The 20,625-nt window shown below is 38.8% G+C and overlaps 1 protein-coding gene and 1 long non-coding RNA gene across 5 annotated transcripts in view; one reads left to right on the top strand and one right to left on the bottom strand.

Annotated features, from left to right (window-relative positions):
- Nucleotides 1–8,461, top strand: part of LOC116650284 (uncharacterized) — a 31,209-nt gene extending 22,748 nt beyond the window's left edge. Inside the window, exon 3 of the long non-coding RNA XR_011416280.1 lies at nt 8,179–8,461. This is a non-coding gene — a long non-coding RNA (uncharacterized lncRNA). The remainder of the gene's footprint in view (nt 1–8,178) is intronic.
- Nucleotides 8,462–9,346: 885 nt separating this feature from the next.
- On the bottom strand, nt 9,347–18,941 carry Fmr1 (synaptic functional regulator FMR1). Of its 4 annotated transcripts, none has more exons than XM_032433602.2 (12): nt 18,672–18,941; nt 17,696–17,854; nt 17,420–17,630; nt 16,061–16,110; nt 13,758–14,078; nt 13,528–13,693; nt 13,395–13,462; nt 12,761–13,070; nt 12,558–12,689; nt 11,984–12,497; nt 11,478–11,552; nt 9,347–11,410 (listed from the first exon to the last, which is right to left on the bottom strand). In XM_032433602.2, the coding sequence occupies exons 3-12, from the start codon at nt 17,468–17,470 to the stop codon at nt 10,962–10,964; spliced, it is 2,136 nt and encodes a 711-aa protein (XP_032289493.1). In that variant the 5' UTR covers nt 17,471–17,630; nt 17,696–17,854; nt 18,672–18,941; the 3' UTR covers nt 9,347–10,961. The 4 variants fall into 4 exon arrangements, with proteins under 4 accessions (XP_032289493.1, XP_032289491.1, XP_032289494.1 ...); XM_032433600.2 differs by having other exon boundaries at nt 11,469–11,552; nt 18,672–18,939; XM_032433603.2 differs by having other exon boundaries at nt 12,770–13,070; nt 18,672–18,936.
- Nucleotides 18,942–20,625: the final 1,684 nt, after the last annotated feature.

Genomic DNA, 20,625 nt, shown 5'->3' with positions numbered 1-20,625 from the left:
CCCCAAAGATACCTCTTGTTGTTTGCAATACAATATCATATAGTTCTCATAGAAGAGATCTTGTGATAAAACAGAGTTAACATGCTTTCAATAGCGAACTGCTGTATCTACTGCTACATCTACTACTTAATCTGCTACTTTATCTACTACTTTATCTACTGCTTAATCTGCTACTTTATCTGCTACTTTATCGTTGCAATTGCATTGAAAATGTTGCATATGTCACAACTCTTAGGGACTTTCGCATTTCGGCTAACTTTCAGCTGACTTTTCTTGTTCTTGTATTTGTATTTGTATTTGTATTCTTTTTGTTTTAGCAAAACAACAAAATGCGCTGATAAGTCAAGCGTCTGGACTAACAGCAGCCTTTTTATTTTATTTTTTATGCTGTGCATGAATCACGTGTTACCAGATAAGCAGCGCAAAATACGTTGAATTCAATATATATAAGCAAAATAAGCATTTATAGCTGCTCTGCTAGTATATATATTATTATATAGTATAGATTGCCGTGGCATTTTGTGTATATTTCATGCTCTGCTGGCCGGGGCCGACCTTCAGAGCGGCCGACAAGGTCGCCTCATACCCAGTTTTCAGGCCAATTGCTACAGCGTTCAGTTCACTTCCAAGTGCAGTTATCCGCCCAGTAACAAAAAAAAAAAGAAGAAAAAGGAGCAACACACAAATTAGGTCAGTGTTATGACCCAGTTTTCAGTTGAACCACAAGGCCCACAGCCCACGACCCACTCACAAACAGCTGTGCCTAGAACAGAAAAAAAAAAAGTTCCTTTGGCAATTTGTTAGCAAACATTTTGCAAGGATTTTGCTCAACTATTGATTTAAGCGCCTTGCCAACTGCATAACTTGGGCTGAGTATCTAACAGATGCATAGCGTATCGCTGTCTATATCTACAGATGTATCTTTGCATCTATATACTTGCATATACACATATGTCTATCTAGTATCTGCCGCTGCTGCAGTTCGTGCCGCAAGGCTGCGCAAGCTGTGAGCTTAGCCAAGTAGCCAAAAATAAAGATTCTCTTTGGCTCGTCGCCAAAATGCACTCTGCATTGCACATTGGCAAATAACAACTGTAAAAAAAAGGGTTGCAATACATACAGTAAAAACTCTGACTAACGAACAGCTTGCCTTGATTGTTCCACTTTGTCAACTTTTCTTGTGCAAAGAAAATGATGCCCAAATGTTAGATACAAAGTCTGCAATCTGAATGTTTTTCCAACCATTTTCCCAGTACGTTCGCTCGAGTGAGCCTTCACTGTATTACGTACACATATACATAGATATAAAAGACAAGTTTGCGAACGAAATGTTGGCCCAAAATGAAGTCAACTCGTCGCTAAAAATACCTCCAAAATGCAAATTGACAATGAGAACGAGAACGAGAATGAAACGCTGCAAAAGTGTATCAATTTATAGACTAACACACACCCGCACACACACACACACACACGCACACCCTCTCCTCGAACTGCACTTGCAAAATCAATGCGCACTTTTGTGTCATTTCGCTTTTCACTTTATTACATCACACACAGAACACAAAACACTATAAATCGAGGCCCAGCAATTTGGGTCAGCTGCAATGTTACCCAACCGACCTGCTAAGAATCGGTATCTATAAAGCATTATATATGTATATGTATATATATATATATAGTCTACTTCTGTGCCTTGCCAACTTGGCCAACTGCGGCAACTTTAACTAGTTCAAATTGTTCCCTTGCTCTCCGCTCGCTTCGCTTCGTTTTGGGCCAGTCTAAAAAGACAGTTGTGTCTTTGTGTGTGCACAACAAACGAATTAGACATTAAATAAACGGCTTTATAACTGTGTCAGAGTGTGTGTATGTGTGTGTTCTTGTTGGTTTCATAACAATTGTCAAGCTGTAATTTTCAATTGCTCAGCTGAAGCTACACTCTTTGTGTCCCAATGCGAAATTATTATAAATATGTTTATTGTTTTTGGAGTATTTTAAGCCATTTCCTTATTGGTTTTATTAACTTGCACTCTTTAAACTTTCTTTATAATATCATTGGATATTATATTTCTGTAGACATATCTCTCGCGCTGCTTCTCTCTTTCTTCTCTCTCTCTCTCAAGATCATTTAGTTTTTCAATTCTTCTTTGTTTTATTTTCTTAAACGTTTTAGCAGCTGTTTATGCATTTACTCTACCAGAATAAAAAACATACATTGCTTGTCGAGTCCTAAATTAGCTCAGCTTTAGTCTAACTTGTTCGCTTTTAAGTAAATGTGTTTGGCACTTTTAAATTTGTTTTGTTTTTGATTGCCTTAAATGTTTTACTGGCTTCACTCTTCTCCTAGTTATTGAAGCTGATGTCTCTTTTTTTAGATTTTTTTTGTAGCTTTTTATGTTTGCCTGTGTTTTCCTTGAACGTTTTACTGGCTCGCTCCTTATCTTGGTAACACACTCAAGAGCTTTTGATATTTTGACTCTCCCAAGCATAATCTCTGAGTATTTTTTTGTGTTTGCGTTTTCTTAAACGTTTTACTGGCTGCGCGTAACAGAAATTGCATTCGTAAGACAGTCTGACGGCAAGTTTACCTTTTCTTCTTTCATGTAATGGTAAAGTGCTGACGAACATATACATATATATATATAAAGATATAGAAATAGATTTGTAGCCACATGCATTTCAATTAAAAAAAAAAAACGTTTGAACTCTTGTTAATCTTCACGCTTTCTCTGCCTCGTCTTGCTCGCTCTCTTGCCATATTTCTTGCTCCGTTGTTATAAGTATATACGCTCAGGTATATCACAATCTCATATTCAACATATACGTTTGGCTTTTTTCTCGCCTGGCCGCACAAATCTTCGAGCCTATCACGCATTTGCCGCATGACTCAGTTGTTGTTTGTTGCTTTCTCGCATTCAACAATAAATTCGCGTGGTATTTAAAATTAGCCGAAATGCCCAAGAAAAACGAGACAGGGAGAGAGAGAGAGAGAGAAATAGCTAAAATATGTGCCGCAGGGCGCTCGATAGATAATTTTTCCACTTCTTCAAAGAGAAAGAAGCAAAGAAAATATTGTGTAAAAAAAGCATTTAGAATTCGTGGTTATAAGTAGAATAAAAAACATAAGAAACCCAGTTGGTTGCCAGGCGCACATTTCACAATCGAATCGCAGTCATACACCAGAAATCTAGAAATCTAGAGTATGTCTAGTCAGCTATGTTTACACATATCTTAGCGGCCGTACAGAAGCCACTCGCTGTCGTGCACCGAAAGTAGTTATGAGCTACTTTTGCTACGCTGCCAGACGCAGCGAGAGTAAGCTTTACTTGTTCTTCATACTTAGAGTAAACACTCGTTGAGAGGTTTTAGCCATTTTTTTAGTGCGTATATCCCAAATGTGGTTCGTTCCAACGAGCGTTTACTGTACTGGCACACATGTCTGATTATGCGACGTGCTAATTGGCTGCCATTTGGCCACCAATTTTTCGTTGTCAAACAGTAAATGAATTTAAGCAGCTTTATGGAGCTGCCTTTTGGCTTTTAGGTACTTGCAACTCTTTTGGCCAACTTCCGCTGAACAACAAAAAATACATGTGTATTGTATTGTACAGAAAATAACTATAAAAGCTGGCAACGCTGCGGGCTCGAACTTTTTTACGACACATTGGCAGGGCAGGTTTTCTGTGTCGGCGTTTATGACCCAGATAAAAGCTAAGCAGCGTGTTGGTCAACAACTACACACACACACACTACACACACACACACACACACACACACTACACACTGAGAACTGTTAATGAAAAGCGCTCAGCATTTACCTAATGAAATTATAGCCAAGTTACTAAGTGGCCTGAGCGGGGTGCAGGGCTCTTCTGTAGCATGGTTTGTTAGAGTTGAGGGTTGGGACGGTCTCTTTTCAAGATTTGCATACCCTGTTCATCAAATATTCTGGCCATATACGTCGCTCTATTCAGCGCAAAGCGCTAGACATTTGTATGGAAAAGTGCAAAAAACTAACAAAGTTGGTTGGCTCGATGACAATGTTGTTTATTTTCCTACATTTCTACATTTCCCTTTATTTGTAGTCCAAAAGATTGTAACAATAACAAACTGGAAACATTTTGGAAAATAATTCTTGCTTAATTTTAGTCGATAAATTCTGGTAAATGTAGTTTTTACTCAAGGCCAGCATTTTTTTTCTATTTAGTCATTTTTTAATCATGTTTAATTTGAAGAAATTGTAAACAGTTTGATGGCAATTGGCTGGCGTTTACAGTTTCAGAGTCAGTATCAAGAATCTGTTGATGTTTGCCTTGACAGAGCATTGCGCAGTCGTGGCAACTTGTCCGAGCGAGCGTCTATAACCCATTTAACACACATCATAAATTTATAATTTCAACATTATTTATTTTTTTACTCATGTTTATTTTTTGTAACGCTTTTTAAGCGTGCGTCAATACAGCTAAGCCCACACACACACACACACACACACACACGCACACACACACTGACACAAATAAGCCTTAATTTATTTAATTGGCCGCGTTGTTAATGTGTTTTACTGTACCAGTTGCTGTTGCCCTCGCACTTGTGCATTTATTTATTAGTTATTACTGTAGTTTTTTTTTTCACGTCTTTTTTGTTGCTCTCTTTCTAGAATTTAGAGCGCGCACGCGATTTAAAAGTCAGTTGTGTTACTTTCAATATTTTCCTACACTGAACGAAATTTGTTGGCGCAAACAATTGGTTAATTGTGCGGCGCACGCGGCGTATACGCAGCTAGTTTTTGGCATATGCGTGTCTCGTTTCTTTTCAGTTGCAATGGCAATATTTCAGTGGTTTATTGTTGCAAATAATTAGCTGTTCTTCCTGCGCACAGTGAAAGCTCCACTAACGAACATCTTACTGGAAATCATTTCTGCTTTAGCTCAAATGCCTTCTTTGATTTGGTTTAGTCTTTTAGCAGCTGCCAGCAAATGCCAATTAGACAGCTTTCTTTTATTTATTTATATAAATAAAAAAAGGGAATTTGTAAGAATTTGCAATTTAAATAATGCGATAGCTATAAACGAAAAGATATCGATAACGATTCTTATCGATTATCATAAATTATATATAACATAAATCTACGTTCAAGTCTGGCTGGTACGGATAGACAGTCGGACATGGCTAGATCGACTCGGCTATTGATGCTGATCAAAAATATATATAATTTGTGGGGTCGGAGCTGCTGTATACCCTTTTTAGCCATTTGCAAAGGGTTCAGGGTATAACAATGTTGCCTCCGCATGAAATTTTATGCAATTCCGTGACACCTGTTTCAATCTGAGCAGCACAAGCAGCTGTTGTCTGGCAGTGCGTGTTCGCTCCACTGAGCTTTCACTGTACTTTGTGTTAGCCGCACCTTAGTCCCCACCAAGCCCCTATTTGAAGGCCAATTGAGTTTCAGACAGCGACAATGGCAGCTGCTGCACCCAAGGTGTGCAACCACGCACGCACCAATTCGTACGCTCCACAAATTGTTGCGGCCATTTGGTCATTTGGCTCACATCAAAAATCAAATCGCATCAAATAGCAATTAACAATTCTTTTACAATTTCAACTTAATTTTCTAACTTACGCACATGAAAATCGACTTTGGCACCAACACGACAAAATGTACTTATATATATTTTTTTTTGTTTTTTTAATAACTTTTGCGGCGGGCGCTTATCTTATCGCCGCCTGCCACGACGACGCGTCGCTAAAATCCAATTCCAATTCCAAATCTTTTTGTTTGTATTTGATTTCCGACGAAGTCCGCGTTGCCCCTTTCAACTTTTCACTCTCTTTGTTTGCAGAGCGCATTTATTTTGTGTAGAAAACATGTGCCAACCTTTGAGCTTTATATATAGCACACTTTATATAGCATATATATATATATATATATATTTCATATAGCTGATCGATCAGTCGATAAACAGTTTTGTTTTTTCTCAAAATACATTTTAGCCGATCTCCGGAGTTTCTATATGCTAATCGAATATGAACCAAAAGACGATTAATATTGTACTTCTATATCATATAGTTTTGATATAGGAACAATTCAAGCTAAATCGCAACACATTACTTTAATGCTATTTAGCTAATCGAGGGATATATCCCACTATATCACTTAGCTAGAGGAACAACTAGTTAAAAACTGATTTGGCGCCAGACTCTAAATCCTGTATCCTGTTACTGCTATTTATCTGGCTTTATTGAATCTTTGATAGTGCCAAGCTTAAAAGTTCTTATTCATGTTTTCCCTGCTGCTTGTCATTATTCAAGTAAATGTTTTACAGGGTATTTCCGAGGGTCGTGATAGATCGCATACATCACTCGTTTACACTCCACAATCGCACACACAGTATGTTCGCTAATCGCATTTGTTTAATTTGAAATCTTCCACTTTTAAACATTTGTAATGTTTTCTCTCCCCCCCTAAACACACTCCCCCTTTGCTGCATGTACAAATGTTATTTGGTTTTTGTTGCTTTTGTTTCTCTCTCGCGCGCGCGCGCGCGCACTCTCAAATTTTTTGTTTTAACAACAACAACAATTCGAATTTGTAACGAGCACAACTGGCTCTACTGGTCGCTGATGCCGTCCGCGTCTGCCACGCCCACACTGACACGCCGCCGCCTCCTAATCGTTGTTCGTTGTTCGTTGCCGCCAAATGTAATTTGAGTTCTTTCAGTTCAAACAAACAAACAAAAAATATATAAATATAATAAAGAATATATATGTATATAGAGCATATCCTTGAGACAGTTTTGGGCTGCGTGTCAGGAGTGCATTTGCACTGAAACATTCTGAAAGCTTGTAAATGCACTATCTGGTACGACATTCCAGAACGTACAATCTTCCCGAATGCAAACAAATAAATGCTGAATATGCGAACATAACGAATATCTATATATAAAAATATGCAATTTTTGTGAATAACTAGTGTGATTTTCTATAACATTGAATATTTTCAAATTATTGAGTTACTTTTAATTAAATCTTAAGTAAAAACTAGTTTTTAAGCAAACAATTTCTCAAAATAATACAATTATATGCTAATAAAAATGTACTATTATTAAAAATATATTTTAAATATGTGGTTTTATTTCTATCTGCGCTATAACCAAAAAGTCTTACAGATATACACATACTTATGTGCCCAAAATACAGAACTATCAAAAGTTGCATGCAAAACATTTTGAGACATATTCCCCAAACATAGAATGCATCCAAAACATAGATATATTCATATACATAAAGATACAAATTATACATATCGATTTTTAGATATCTACCCAACTAAAACATAGAGATACATACATATGCAACAATTAGATGTAGGCCCAAATATAATATAGATACATTTTTGACATATACAAATGCATCTGAAATATACAGGCCCAATTATACAAAAGAATCATCACAAAATATTTATTTAAAGGTTCAAAAATACAATCTGAAACATATGGATACATATATCCCTAAACATGCAAACATATATATAGATATAGGCCTTATAGGTATATCAAAATGAATCAAGAGCACAGACCTATTATCCCTAAGATACATATACATACGTATACATAGATTATAGATATCTACAAATACATCTGATTCTTAGAGATATACACCTAAACAAACAAACATGCATTAACAAGAATATAGGGCCATACTAACAGAAGATACATCTTAAAGATAAAAGATATATCACATTTATATAGATCGTTGCCCAAACATACAAAAAACTCTCCCCTACATTATAGACGTCTGTTAAATCTCTGTGCGGTTAGTTCGCTTCAATAGCAATGACCTTGAACCGGCCCTATAAACTGGGTCGCTTAGCTCTCAACTCCAGTTACTGAAAGGAAAAGGCGCCGCCTTCTTTAAACTGAATGCAAAAAGTTGCGCAATGTTGATAGATTACTTAAAGCCAAACTAAATGGCGACCTTCAGACGTCGCATGCAATAGGTAATTTGTTTGAAGCTCAACTTCCCCTAACCCTACACACACAACAACACGCACACATGCACACATACCACCACTTGTCAAGGCCAACATTAAAAGCGAAAAGCCACATCCGCTCTTACCCCACAGTTGCCCCCACCCAACCGCACACAAATGTACATCTCAATGGTTTATTGCATATTTTACAGCGCTGCGCTTGGAGCCACGAAAGAGCTTTCGCCGGCCACGCAACGTAGCATAAAACGCAGCATAAGTGGATGAGCCGATGTTGCTGCCAAAGAGACGCAAGATGGCGCCAAGTGTTTTCGCCGCATAGGAAAGCTCTCGCCGCAGCAAAGCGACTTTCGATTGGCGCCCCCTTTCAAAGTGTTTGTCGTGTTCGTTCATGATTTTGATTTAGAATACGTTTTTGTTGTTTAAAAAGCATTCTCCAAAACAAACAAAAAAAAATTACCTTAAATCCGATTGGCTATGCGCTTTGGCAGTGTGGTTAGCTGGTTGTGTGGCCAATTGACAAATCACAGCCACTATCTTCACTGCCGCCGCGACAAGCTATGACAGCAAAAGAGACCACACGAAGAGCAGATTAAAACCCTTAATATCTGCTCTAAACTACATTAAAAACCTATTTAAATGTATGTTAACACAATTTTTTAAATACAAAATATGTACGATAAATATACGAACTGCAAATTTAGTGTGTTAATTAGATTAATCTAGGTAAAAGATTCAAATAAAAAATGTGTTTTTTTTTATGTAATGGCTGCATTTTGGTCAAACACGTGAATACAAATGGATTACCATTACTTTTCAAAAATTGTTCAAAATTTAGAATTAAGTTTCTTCAAGCTTGATTTTGGCAGAAGAGAAGAGCTCTCTATATTAAATACAGCTTAATGTCATATGGCACCTGAGGCATTCAAAAAAAGCGGTAAAAAAATGCGCATTTGAGTTCTTAAGTTTTTGTTTCGTTTTATATATATAAATTTTAAATTAATAAAATTTACTTGCTATATTTCTATATAAGTTCATCATCATATAAATAATAATTTTTAGATCGGACATTTTCCTTTTTTTATTTTCTTTTTTTGTTTTTTTTTTTTTAATTTCTTGTTTTTTATTTGAATTACACAACATTACTATTATTTATCGTTATCGTTTTGTTTGTTTTTGTTTTATATATATGTTAAAAGATTTTTTTTGTTTCTTATATATTATTGACATTGCTCTTCCAATAAATGAGAAGATCTGTTTTTGTATTATATTAGATTTTGTTTCTTATGGTTGTTGTTCTTATATATGTGGTTGTTGTTTTCATTATGTTTTCTTTTGTTTTACATTTTAATTATAAGTTGATTTTTTTTTTTTTGCTTTTATGATTTGCATTTATTTTTTGCTTTAACTAGTTTTCAATTATGTTAAGGGCTCTATAATGTGTGTTCAATAAATGTGGTTGTTGTTGTTGTTGGTGTTTTATTTCCAATTGATTGTTGTTAATATTTATCGCTGCTTTAAATAATTTAAGAGTATTTAATAGATTACTAATAAATTAGTTTATACGCATGGTAGGTATAGGCAAAATGTAATATAATATGATTTTATCAACAAAATGTAATGAATTATATTATTGTTTAACCCATTCTTGCGTAGATGTGTAAGCGAGCGTGTAAGTGTGTGTGTGTGTGTGTGTGTGTGTGTGTAATGAGTGTGTGTATGTCTGTGTGTGTGTGTGGCGTGTGCGTTAAATAATAGTAGTAATAAATACAACGTTATACAAATAAGAGAGAGAGAAGGTGTTTCCATGTTAATAAACTTCAAGCGACATAAAACAAAAAGCAACAAATTAAAAAATTCGATATTTTCTTTTTAACACGCATTGCAATTATCTATAACAATTTGTTGCGTTTTTTTTTGAGTTTGACGTAACCAAACAATAATAATACAAAATGTATAAGTAGATGAAATAATAATAATGTTGCAATTTAGTTTGTTTCACGCACGAATTATACACAAAATGTGACAAACTAAATGTTTTAATGCTAATTTACAAAGGAAATTACATGTTATATGCGGCGTATATATAGTATTTTAAAACAAAACAAAAAAAAAAGAGCAATTACATTGATTTTCTTTCACTATAATTTTTTATGTAACTAGAAACTTTTCAAGTTGCAGAAGAAACGCGCTTTTGAAGCGCATTTTCGGCAAGTTATTTTATATATATTTTTTTGCTTTTGTTTTCTCTCGATTTTCGCATTTGAAAAACTATGCTAATTGCCTGCATTAAAGTTTAAGTTAACATATTCCAATTTGTTCTTGTTTTTTTTTTCTTTTTTCTTCTAATAATTGCATTTTAGTTTTGGTTTATACACATAATTCATCAGTATTTTTTTGTTGTTTGTTTTTTGATTGTTTTTATTTAATTTTAATTAAAATTATAAGCCTAGGCATGTTTGCTTTATATACTTCGTTTTTTGTGTATAATTCGAGCTGTCTGTGTGTGTGTGGCGTGTTAGTATATATATATATATGTGTGTGTGTTTGTGTGTGTTGTGTGTTTTGTATTTATTATTACATAATGCATGTATAATTAAATATGCTTGTTTTTTAGTTACTCGAAATAGTTTTTGTTATTTATGCCTACTCTACACGTTGTTCTGTTTGTTGCTGTTGTTGTTGTTGTTGCTGCTGTTTCTTCGTTATGTTGTATGTTGGCGTGTTGGTTGTTTGTGTGGGTTATGTTGTTTTGGCGGCAATTTGTTGACATTAACTTTAAAATTTATTTAACTGCCTGCTTATGTTGTGTATGTTAAGGTGTGTGTGTATGTATGTGTTTCTTCTGCCTGATGCGCATATACAACATGTTGTTAAACGAACGATTTGCAATTTGTGTGCTTGTTTGTTGTTGTTGTTGCTGTGGTTGTTCTTGTTGTTGCTGTTGCCGTAATGTTGCTGCTGCTGCTGCTGCTACTTAGGACGTGCCATTGACCAGTCCCTCCTTCTTGATGGCATCCGTTGTGGCCACCTGATCCGCATGGTTGTTTCGATTTTTATTGTTGCGCCTTGGCTTTGACTGCTGCTGGCCAGCCTGTGGTTGTTGTTGTTGCTGTGGTGCCAGCTGCGGTGGCTGTTGCTGCAGCGGCAGCTGCTGCTGTTGTGTCAGCGCCTGCTGCTGCTGCTGCTGTTGCTTCTCGCTGTTTCTCGGCGCATCCTTCGACTTGTTCGCACCGCCAGCCGAGGCGTTCGCATTGCCGCTGCTCTGTTTGTTGTTCTCTTGGGCATTCAGCGGCGCTTTGTTCGCTTGCACCGGCACCTGTTGCTGCTGCTGGGCCGACGACGACGTCGATGGGGGCGGCGGCGGCTGCTGTTGTTGCTGCTGCTGCTGTGATTTGTTGTTGTTATTGCCGAGCGCGCCATTTGCTAAAAAGTGGTGCCAAAATGTTGAGCTAAACGAACATTTAATTGGAATGTGCCTCACCATACTCACTGTTGCCGGGCGCATTGTTGTTCTTTTGCCTTCTGCGTCTTCTGGAGCTGCCCTCGTACGATGAGTTGCTGTCCGCTGTGCCGGGAAGAAGAGAAATACATACATATATATATACAACAAAGAGACGACGAGGATTGAAAACAAGCGATGGCATAATTAAGCGGGAGGGGGGACACCCCAATCAAAAAATAAATTTATAAACGGCAAAAGTTTCGATTACATGATTACATTAAATTGTTCAAATTGGATTCTTTGCAAAAAATCAAATTCATTTCGTGGCCAAAAATAAAATTGATAAATAAATAAATAAATATATATATATATATATATATATATATATATATATAGTAATGCACACACACAAACACAGACAGTCGCCAAGTGGTTGCCGTGGTGCTTGAATACGAAACGTTGTCTTGCCCCCCCACCCGAACGATCTTCAAGCCGACTGCTCGCTCGCTCACTCGCTCTCTCCTAATCCATTGCTTGCTTCTTGGTCAACTCACCACGCTCCACGCTGCTCACTTCGCGCGTCTCTCGCATCTCCTCGGTGTGGTTGTGGTACTGATAGTCCCTGCCGTTCTGCTCGTTGCGTGGCGGCCGGCGATTGATGCCGCGTCGGTCATTGCCGCCGCCGCGATAATTGTTGCCACCGCCACCACCACCACCTCCACCACCGCCGCCGCTGTTGCCAGCATTTGGTGGGCCGCCACCGCTACCGCGATCATTGTAGCGCTGTTCGCGCTGGTGATCGCCGCGGGAATTGTAGTCATCGTCCTCGCGCCGATTGTTGTGATAGCGCTGATTCATGTTGTTGCCACCGCCGCCACGCCCGCGTCCGCGACCGCGCTGCCCGCCGCCGCCGCCACGTATTGAGCGCACAGACTCAATATCGCTGCTGTAGCCGCGCTCAGAGCGCCGCGAAACGGCGAAGCTCTGTGTGGAACCCATGGAGGACTCCTGTATGGCGCGCAACTGTTGATCGATTTCCAGCTTCTCCTGGCGCAGCTGCTCCACTTCCTTTCAATCAAATGAGAATCGATCAGTATGGTTACATGACGTATCACACCATTCACTCACCTTCAGATGTGACAGATGATATTCCAGCAGCACTTTGGCATTCGCAATGCTCTCCATGGTGCCAATGAACACAAAGGGTACATGCGCCGGCTCTCGTGGTATATTCTGATCCTGTTCGTCATCGCCAGCGATCTGTGTGTGTGCGTGTGTGTGTTTGGGATGGGCGAGATTAGGCCATGCCAGGCACGGTGTACAATACTCACAGCACTCACCTTGATTCGAAACACTCCGCTTTTATCGACAATCTCCTGTATGATGCGCCCATTCTTGCCAATCACCTTGCCAACGAGCTCTCTGGGCACCTGAAAGAACTCTTCGGCATATTCCAGCATGGCGCGTGCCCGCTGCACCGACTCCTCTGTCTCGCCGCTAATCTTGAATGTGCATGATTTTTCCTCCAGCTCAATATTCGTAACGCCGACCAGCGTGCGTGCCGCCTGTATATTAGAGCCATGCGAGCCAATTGCCAGGCCCATGAGATCTTCGCGCACACGAAATTCCTCGATAAAGTTGCTGCAACAAGCAAATGGTAAATCAGTTTAGTTCAATCGCAAGTCCAGTTTATAAAATAATGTCAAGGCAATATGTGTGCAAAGCAAGAAGGGTTAAAGATATTTGGCTTATATTATGGAGCGTAGTCTGAATGCCACAATGATTTACCGTTAGTTAAGTTTAGCATAGCCTTTCTAACGAAAACCTAATTTTCGAAGAGTCTTTAAAACAGAGACTGATTTGGAAAGATGTCACAAGCTAGTTATATTTTCCAAGCAAGCACTGTGTTCTAATTAAATTTCTTAGCTCCACACTTCAATGCTGATTTATAAACCGTGAACTCACCCACGACTCATCAGCTTGGTCGTCTCGAGCTGACGCGCAGCTTCTTCAGTCCTTTTCAACAGCATAACCTGTTAAATAGAGTGGAATTTTGTGATTCTATTGTATATCATTTGAATTGTTGCGTTGCATTTACCTTTTGTGAGAGATTACGAAAATGCATATCCTTGAGCATGCTGGCGCGCTTCTGAGTGTGTTCCCATTTGGAGATGACAATAAGGGCATCAATTTCGCGATTATAGTTGCAAACGCCCGCATCGATGGTGCGCTGAAACTCCTTGTGTATGCCATCCTTTTGAGCTCTACAAAATAGATGTATATAGAAATGAAATAAAGAAAAATGTACAAATGCCAAAATGGACTCACTCTTCGCGCAGCTCCTCGGGCACGGGCAGCGTGAACTGATAGAACGATTTGGGCGTAATTGGCGGATTTGGATTTTTGGCGCGCAGTCTGCCTAGTTCACAGATTTCGGTATATGGCGTCTCAAAGCCTATATATGCGACCGCACAGATATCAGCCTTTAACATTTTGATGACAGCCACCCACCAGCCGCACGTTTCGCGCTCGTTTGTGCGCGTAAACACCTCCACCTCCATGCCCTCCTCAAAGTTGGGCGCCGCAACGACGGCCTCATCGGGCGGCAGGCGTACATTGACGAACGCGTATTTCAGCACCTCGAGCACACTGCAAAAATTGGCCAAATCGAAAAAACAATACTAACAATGAGAGATGAAGAAGAAGAAAAAGTAGAAACAGTGGAACATTTACTAAGTTTAGCATATAATGAGGGGCCAGACACAAACTATTCATTTAAATGCCGCACACGGCAGCCAAAATATTTAATTGTGAACATGGCTGCAGACAAGTGTGCGTCGACGTCAACGCTGACAGCGGCAACAGCGCAGTCGGCGTCGTCTGCAGCTGCTCTGGCAGCGCGCCAAGCGTGCTCAACACATACAATTGCGGGGGTGCCCACGATTTAACACTCAAGACATAGATCGGAAATGACACAACCGACACATACACACCCACACACACACCCACACACACACCCACACACACACCCACACACACACCCACACACACACCGACACACACACACTTATGTATGTGCATACAAACGGGGAAGACTGTTGCCGTTGGACGCTTCGTTGAATTCTGAGCTGAATTCGTTTAAAACTAGCCGAAAATAGCTGAATTAGCTGTTTCGAGCTCTACAAATAACATTATTTAGCTAGAAAATAGCTGAATTAGCAGCACTGCAAAAAGGGTGGTAACTAAATTTAGACTCAGCTGCCGTTGCCGCGAAAAATAAAACATTCGAAATGCACATACATATAAAAAAATCAAATTAAATACTAAAACCAACAATTTTTAAATCGAAAGTACAAGATTTGTTCCAAAAATGTCACCAAAATGCAACAAACGAAATGAAGAAAATAATAGGGTAGATTTTTTAATTTTTGGCTAGTCGACTATAAAATACCCTAGTTGAATATTTGCAAAATGATTGGTACTCTTGAGTTAAGGGTTAAAATATTGGGAAAAATTCAAGATTTAAAGGAAAATCATTTTTTTAAATATCGATAGATCGGAGTTATAGAAGTAGCTGAAGCATGTTAAGTTGTACAATGAAGCTTTTCGGGAAGTGAATTGAAAATATGTTAATGAACATTTTTATATGGGAACTATATGATAATTCGGTTGACTCAAATTTGCAATATAAAAGCGGATTTTTGCAAAGTTTCAGGGTTATAGCATTACAATTGAGATCACGAATATATATTGTATTTATATAATTTTTCACTTAGCCTTATCTCTTGTTTCTATGCGTTACATATTTGGTCATAGAATTATAATACCCATTGCAAGGATGCAAGCAAATTAGAAGCAAAGCAAAAGAAATGACAAGAAAAATGGTTTCTTTCCGTGATTAAAAATAGCAAACTGCGTCGACAGCAACGGCTGCTGCTACTGCTACTGCTGCTTAGTGGCATTTGCGGCTGACGCCTGACAGCACGACGCGTGCACACACACACACGCTCACATACACACATGCACACACGCAGAGATTTTGCCTTTGAAAAGCTGACACTTGGCCAGTCAGCAGTTTGTCGTCTGACAGAAGGAGCTGCTGCTGCTGCTGCTGCAGTCGCAGTAGCAAGTAGCAGCATTTAACAAATTGCGCCAAATTAAAATCGGACAATCGGTGGCGTCTCCAACTCATGGGCCGTGGGGCGAGCGTGCCGCATAAATGGGCGGCGCTGCCAAGACAGAACGTGCAGCTAGCAGCAACATTGTCGCAAATTGATTGTAAAATAGGCACAAAAATAAAAAATAATAAATATAATGATAATAACAAGGGATCTCTAGTCGAGAGTGCACGACTCGTAGATACCCTGACCCCAGTAGAGCCCAGCTGCAGTTACAAATATTATGTTTAAGCAGGAATCTACTTTAAAACATTGACGACTTTAATCTCTTTTATCTCCAATTGGTCGATAATAATCGATGGGATCACACTGGTAAGTATTTGCATATATACTAGGATCTAGTATCGAAAATGCTTCCTTCTACAATATTGACTGGGATCAGGGTAAAGAGACGCAAAATATGAACAGGCCCTTCGTTTGGTGGTTTTTGTGCAAATGTTTGTCGCAACTTACCCGTCCACATCCACAAAGATGCCATCATCGCCGACAGCTGTCACCTGGCCCTGTTGTTGTTGATACCGTCGTCGTCGTCGTCGTTGTTATTGTTGTTGTTGTTGCGTTGACGTAGGCAGCGACAGCGGCAGCACAAGAAAAGACAGAGTGAAAGAAAAATGTGTGTCAATTATATAGTTGCTGCTGTTGCTGGTGTTGCTTTATGATACATTTCCCAAAGATATAGATACACATTTATTATTAATTATAATACTATTTATGTTGCTTAGCGAATGGCCAGACAAACGAACACCAGGCACTAAAACGTGCCGTTCACGCGGGCCAACTTCTTGTCTTGGCTGATAAGAAAATGCAGGCAGGCAACGCAGGCTTATCGCAAGCGTAACTAAATTGTTTATTTCAATATTATACACCAGACGCTGATTCATCTGGCACAGTTGCAGAACTCATACTTGCTCAAATGGCCTATATACCAAACATATATTTATTTATTTAATATTCAGAAGATGCTCAAGAAATCCCTTCATTTTTTTTACAAGAATTTTTGAATTAAATATCATAATTCTGTAAATCTTTAAAAGGAAAGAAAATACTATCATCATTTTCTACTAGCCGATTATTACCTTAAGGCTTGAATTGCTCGAATTTAACAGCTTAAATTATGCTTTATCAATTGTTATTTTCTTGAAACTAGGATTTCCCGTTACATGAATACTATTTCCTATTAGCCACATGCCAATACCAAAGTAGCACATATTAAAATAAACTTAAATTTTCAATTAAATAATGAAATACTAGTTGCTATCAAAATAAATTCCACTTTGCTATCAAAGGCATCAAAACGTATTATGCATGCAAATCTGATAAGCTTCAGAAAGGGAAATCACAAAGCAGCAAAATTTTCACCGACAACGTCAACAGAGCTGAAAGCAACTCTGCGGAGCCTGCCTCACATACACAACACATACGCGAATATGCAGCGTCGCTCGCGCAGGCGGCAATACACACACATGCACACACACACACACACACACACGCGTACGCACACCCCCATACGGGCAGCGACAAACTGCGCCCTATATGAATGCGTGTTGATTTCTATGCACGTGTGTGTGTCGTTGTGTGTGTGCGTGCGTGTTTTGTGTGTGCGTATTTCGATGCGAGACTCCACTCAACAAAATGATGCAGTTATTTATAGAAATAAAGCTAAAATTTACGAAATTAGAAACTGAGACCATCGCTGCCGTCGCCACAAGTTGCAGCGTCGCGTACTCAACGACGCCGGCAGCGACTGCGGCAGCGATACTGGCGACTTCAGCTTAGGACAACTCTCTCTCTTTCTCTCCCACTCTCCCTTACCTTATAGTAGGCACCGTTATCGAGTCGCACTTCGACCATAAGATCGTCCATTTTGTTAGCCCTGTGTTCGCCGGTGTCCACGGTGTAATTCTCTTGTGCTGCTAGTTGCTGTTGTTGTTGTTGTTATTTTAATTGATAGTACAGAAGTTGCTGTCAGTTAGACGCCCCCCACCAGTCGTCGCAGTAAAGCCGACGTTATTTGTGTGTTAGCCTTTAATAAGAGAAGAAGAACTGAAATTAGATTAAGAGAACATTAATTAACAAGGCAACACCTACACAACGACAAAGTTACGCGTTGCTGCTTCAAATCTTTGTTATTCCCTGCTGTTGCTTTGTTATCAGTCTTTTGGCTTTGATGTTGTTGTTGCTTTTGTGGTGGTTATGCTTGCTGCTGCACCCACACACACATACGCGTACGCTCAACTCTCGCAGTTCCTGTGAAAATAAACAAGAGCAATAACAATAATAAATAGATACAGTTAAAGGCGAATTTATGAATTTTCTATATTGACAAGCAAATTAACGGCGTAGCGGTGCTGACCAATGAGGATGGCAGCGAATGGCGAACGGGCAGCGGCAACAGCCGCGCGATGGCAATCAAAAGTTTTGAAGTTATTTTGGGCCCAGCATAGGAAATTCCTTTCTGGCTGAGAACGGTAGCAAAATACCATGAGCAACAACAACAAATGCAGCGAGAAACGTCAACGCGCTTTTGCCGGGGCAGCGCTGCTGTTGCTTCTTCTTCATTTTATAGCCAGCGCCGCGGCGCCGTCGTCTTTCTTTTGTGTCTTCACATCACTTCTCAGCTCTCACACGCACACACACAAACACATACACACACACATATATATATATATATATATACAACTGTCAGCAGCCGCCGAAATGCTGAGCACGCTTTTCCAATAAGAATTTCATGCACACACACTAATACGCCAGCACATGCCGATTTTTCATACATACATGCAAATGTATCAAATTTTAGTCATAATTTTTTATAACTTCCGTCAATTTTTTGGGAATATAATTATTTAACGTAATTCTCATTCTCAACTATTCCACAATGCGTGCGCTTTTTTTTATAATTTTTCATCATTTTCAGCTCCCTTTTGCTGCACAAATTCGCCGCAGTCGCGGCTGCTGCCGCCTTTGCCGCTGTGCAAAAATTTTCGCTTCTTGCAAAAAAAAATTCTTAAGGCGAACTACGCGGCTGTATAATTACGTTGAATGTTTGAAAAGTAAATGCACTTACGGCTGCCCGGCACGTTGATCCGCTGAATTGTTTAATATAAGCTTCAACCTTTTGAAAATAAAAAATATATCGCGTGCAGTGCGCTGCTTTACTGCTTCCAAATTTTTTTCGGCTGCGCTACGTTCTCTTCGCTTTGCTTTTGGACACTGCTTCGCAGCTCAGCATTCGGCAATGCTGCCAACTCGATGCAATTGTCTCGCGTTCGTAACAATCTTTTACAAATTTAGCTGTGTTCGCTTGGCTCTTTAAATGCTTGAAACACAAAAATTCAATAATATTATTTGGATAAATACTTTTTGTAAAATAACCCGATGTTTGCTTCAAAACACACTCGAAAAACATATGTGACATATGGCGCACGGTGGGGCAACGCTGTAAACTGACAAGCAACTGGGCGTTGCCAACTGTTTGATTTTCTTATTACAATTTCGATATCTACAAGGGCTGCAAACTACTCAGAGCTGCATTGTGGCGCGAAAGCAATATGGATTTCAAATTTGAATTTTTGGAGACCATTGTTTGGAAAAATAAATGCTTACAATTTAATTGAGTTGTTTGCTCATTCAAGCGAAACAATTAGTACAAATCAAATGCGGCTCGCTACTTAATTGAATTTGATTTGATTTCAATTTGCTTAACTTATCAAATGGCGACCGAGTCACACTTTTACGGACGCCTCTTTGCAATGTTTTTTTATTTTTTTATTTGCAGACCTTTGCCGCTTAATGCAATTGTAATTGTTATTGGGGTCAGTTGTGTGTCGCATGATTTTATGCTCAGCTTGGGAAAAGTCGCGTGACGTGCCGATCAGCTGGCTTTTCCATCAATGAACGTTTGTTTTTCCGTTTGTTTAACTTGTTATTGTTATTGTTTTTGAAATGCACACACACTTAATAAATGTACCTTGATGTTAAATAGCTGATAAATGGGAGGTGTTGCGTTTTATTTGGAAAGAGAAAATTCCGACTCGCAATGGCTATGCGCCTTTCGAAGGCCATTTAATTGTAATTAAAAACTATAATTTACAAGCATGCAATTAATGCATAAATTCAAAATAGGTCGATTTTTACAACCACAAATAGACATTCAACATTTCGGCTGCATATATACATATATTTTAATATATTTTTCAAAAGTATTTAATATTAATTCTGTTTGTTGTAAATATTGTATAGTTAATAAATATGCTATAAAAATATAAATTAAATATACAAAAATGATTAAACAAATTTTACCATTAAAGTTCAATTTTTGTTTAAAAATATTTTAATATAATACACTCAGCATCTGTAAAAACGTTACTTTATAAATAATTACATGGATATGCATATGCACGTGTGTGTGTGTGTATATGTGTGCGTGTGTGTTTGTCGGTGCCTACACACACACACACACACATGCTGGCGCATGTACAGAGTATCAAGATTCACATTTTGATAGTCGCAAATTGCGGGCCAGCGTGACCGGCAATTTGTAGCGGAAATGCATTTTGATTTACACTCATGCACAGGTGCAGGCAGCTAATCTACACACACACACACACACACACAGTCAAGCGCACACAGATGCATACATGCACGCTGCTGCTCATTAGCCTGTCGACAGCAGCAAAAACAAATCGGCAGCATTTTGACATTGACTTTTGTGTGTATTAACTGCACTTTAACGACGCGACGTCGACAGCGTGACACGCACACACACACACACACACACAGACAAGCCGCATGTCGAAATTTGTCTCTTTAATTAACGTGCGCTGGCCACAATTGGGATCAGCAGAAAGCTGTATGAAGACGTCTGCCGCTTGACCCCTTATTAATTAATCACAAAATTTTAATTAATAAATCGCCTTTGAACTTTTTTCCCCTCCGCCATTGTGCACTTATAATATTAATTTAGATTTATTTAAGGCTCTTACAAAATTTAATCAAATATTCGATTCACAAGCGCCGCA

The sequence above is a fragment of the Drosophila virilis genome, chromosome 2 (genome assembly GCF_030788295.1).
Source record: "Drosophila virilis strain 15010-1051.87 chromosome 2, Dvir_AGI_RSII-ME, whole genome shotgun sequence".
Classification (NCBI taxonomy): domain Eukaryota; kingdom Metazoa; phylum Arthropoda; class Insecta; order Diptera; family Drosophilidae; genus Drosophila; species Drosophila virilis.
This window is presented reverse-complemented; position numbering and strand designations above follow the sequence as displayed.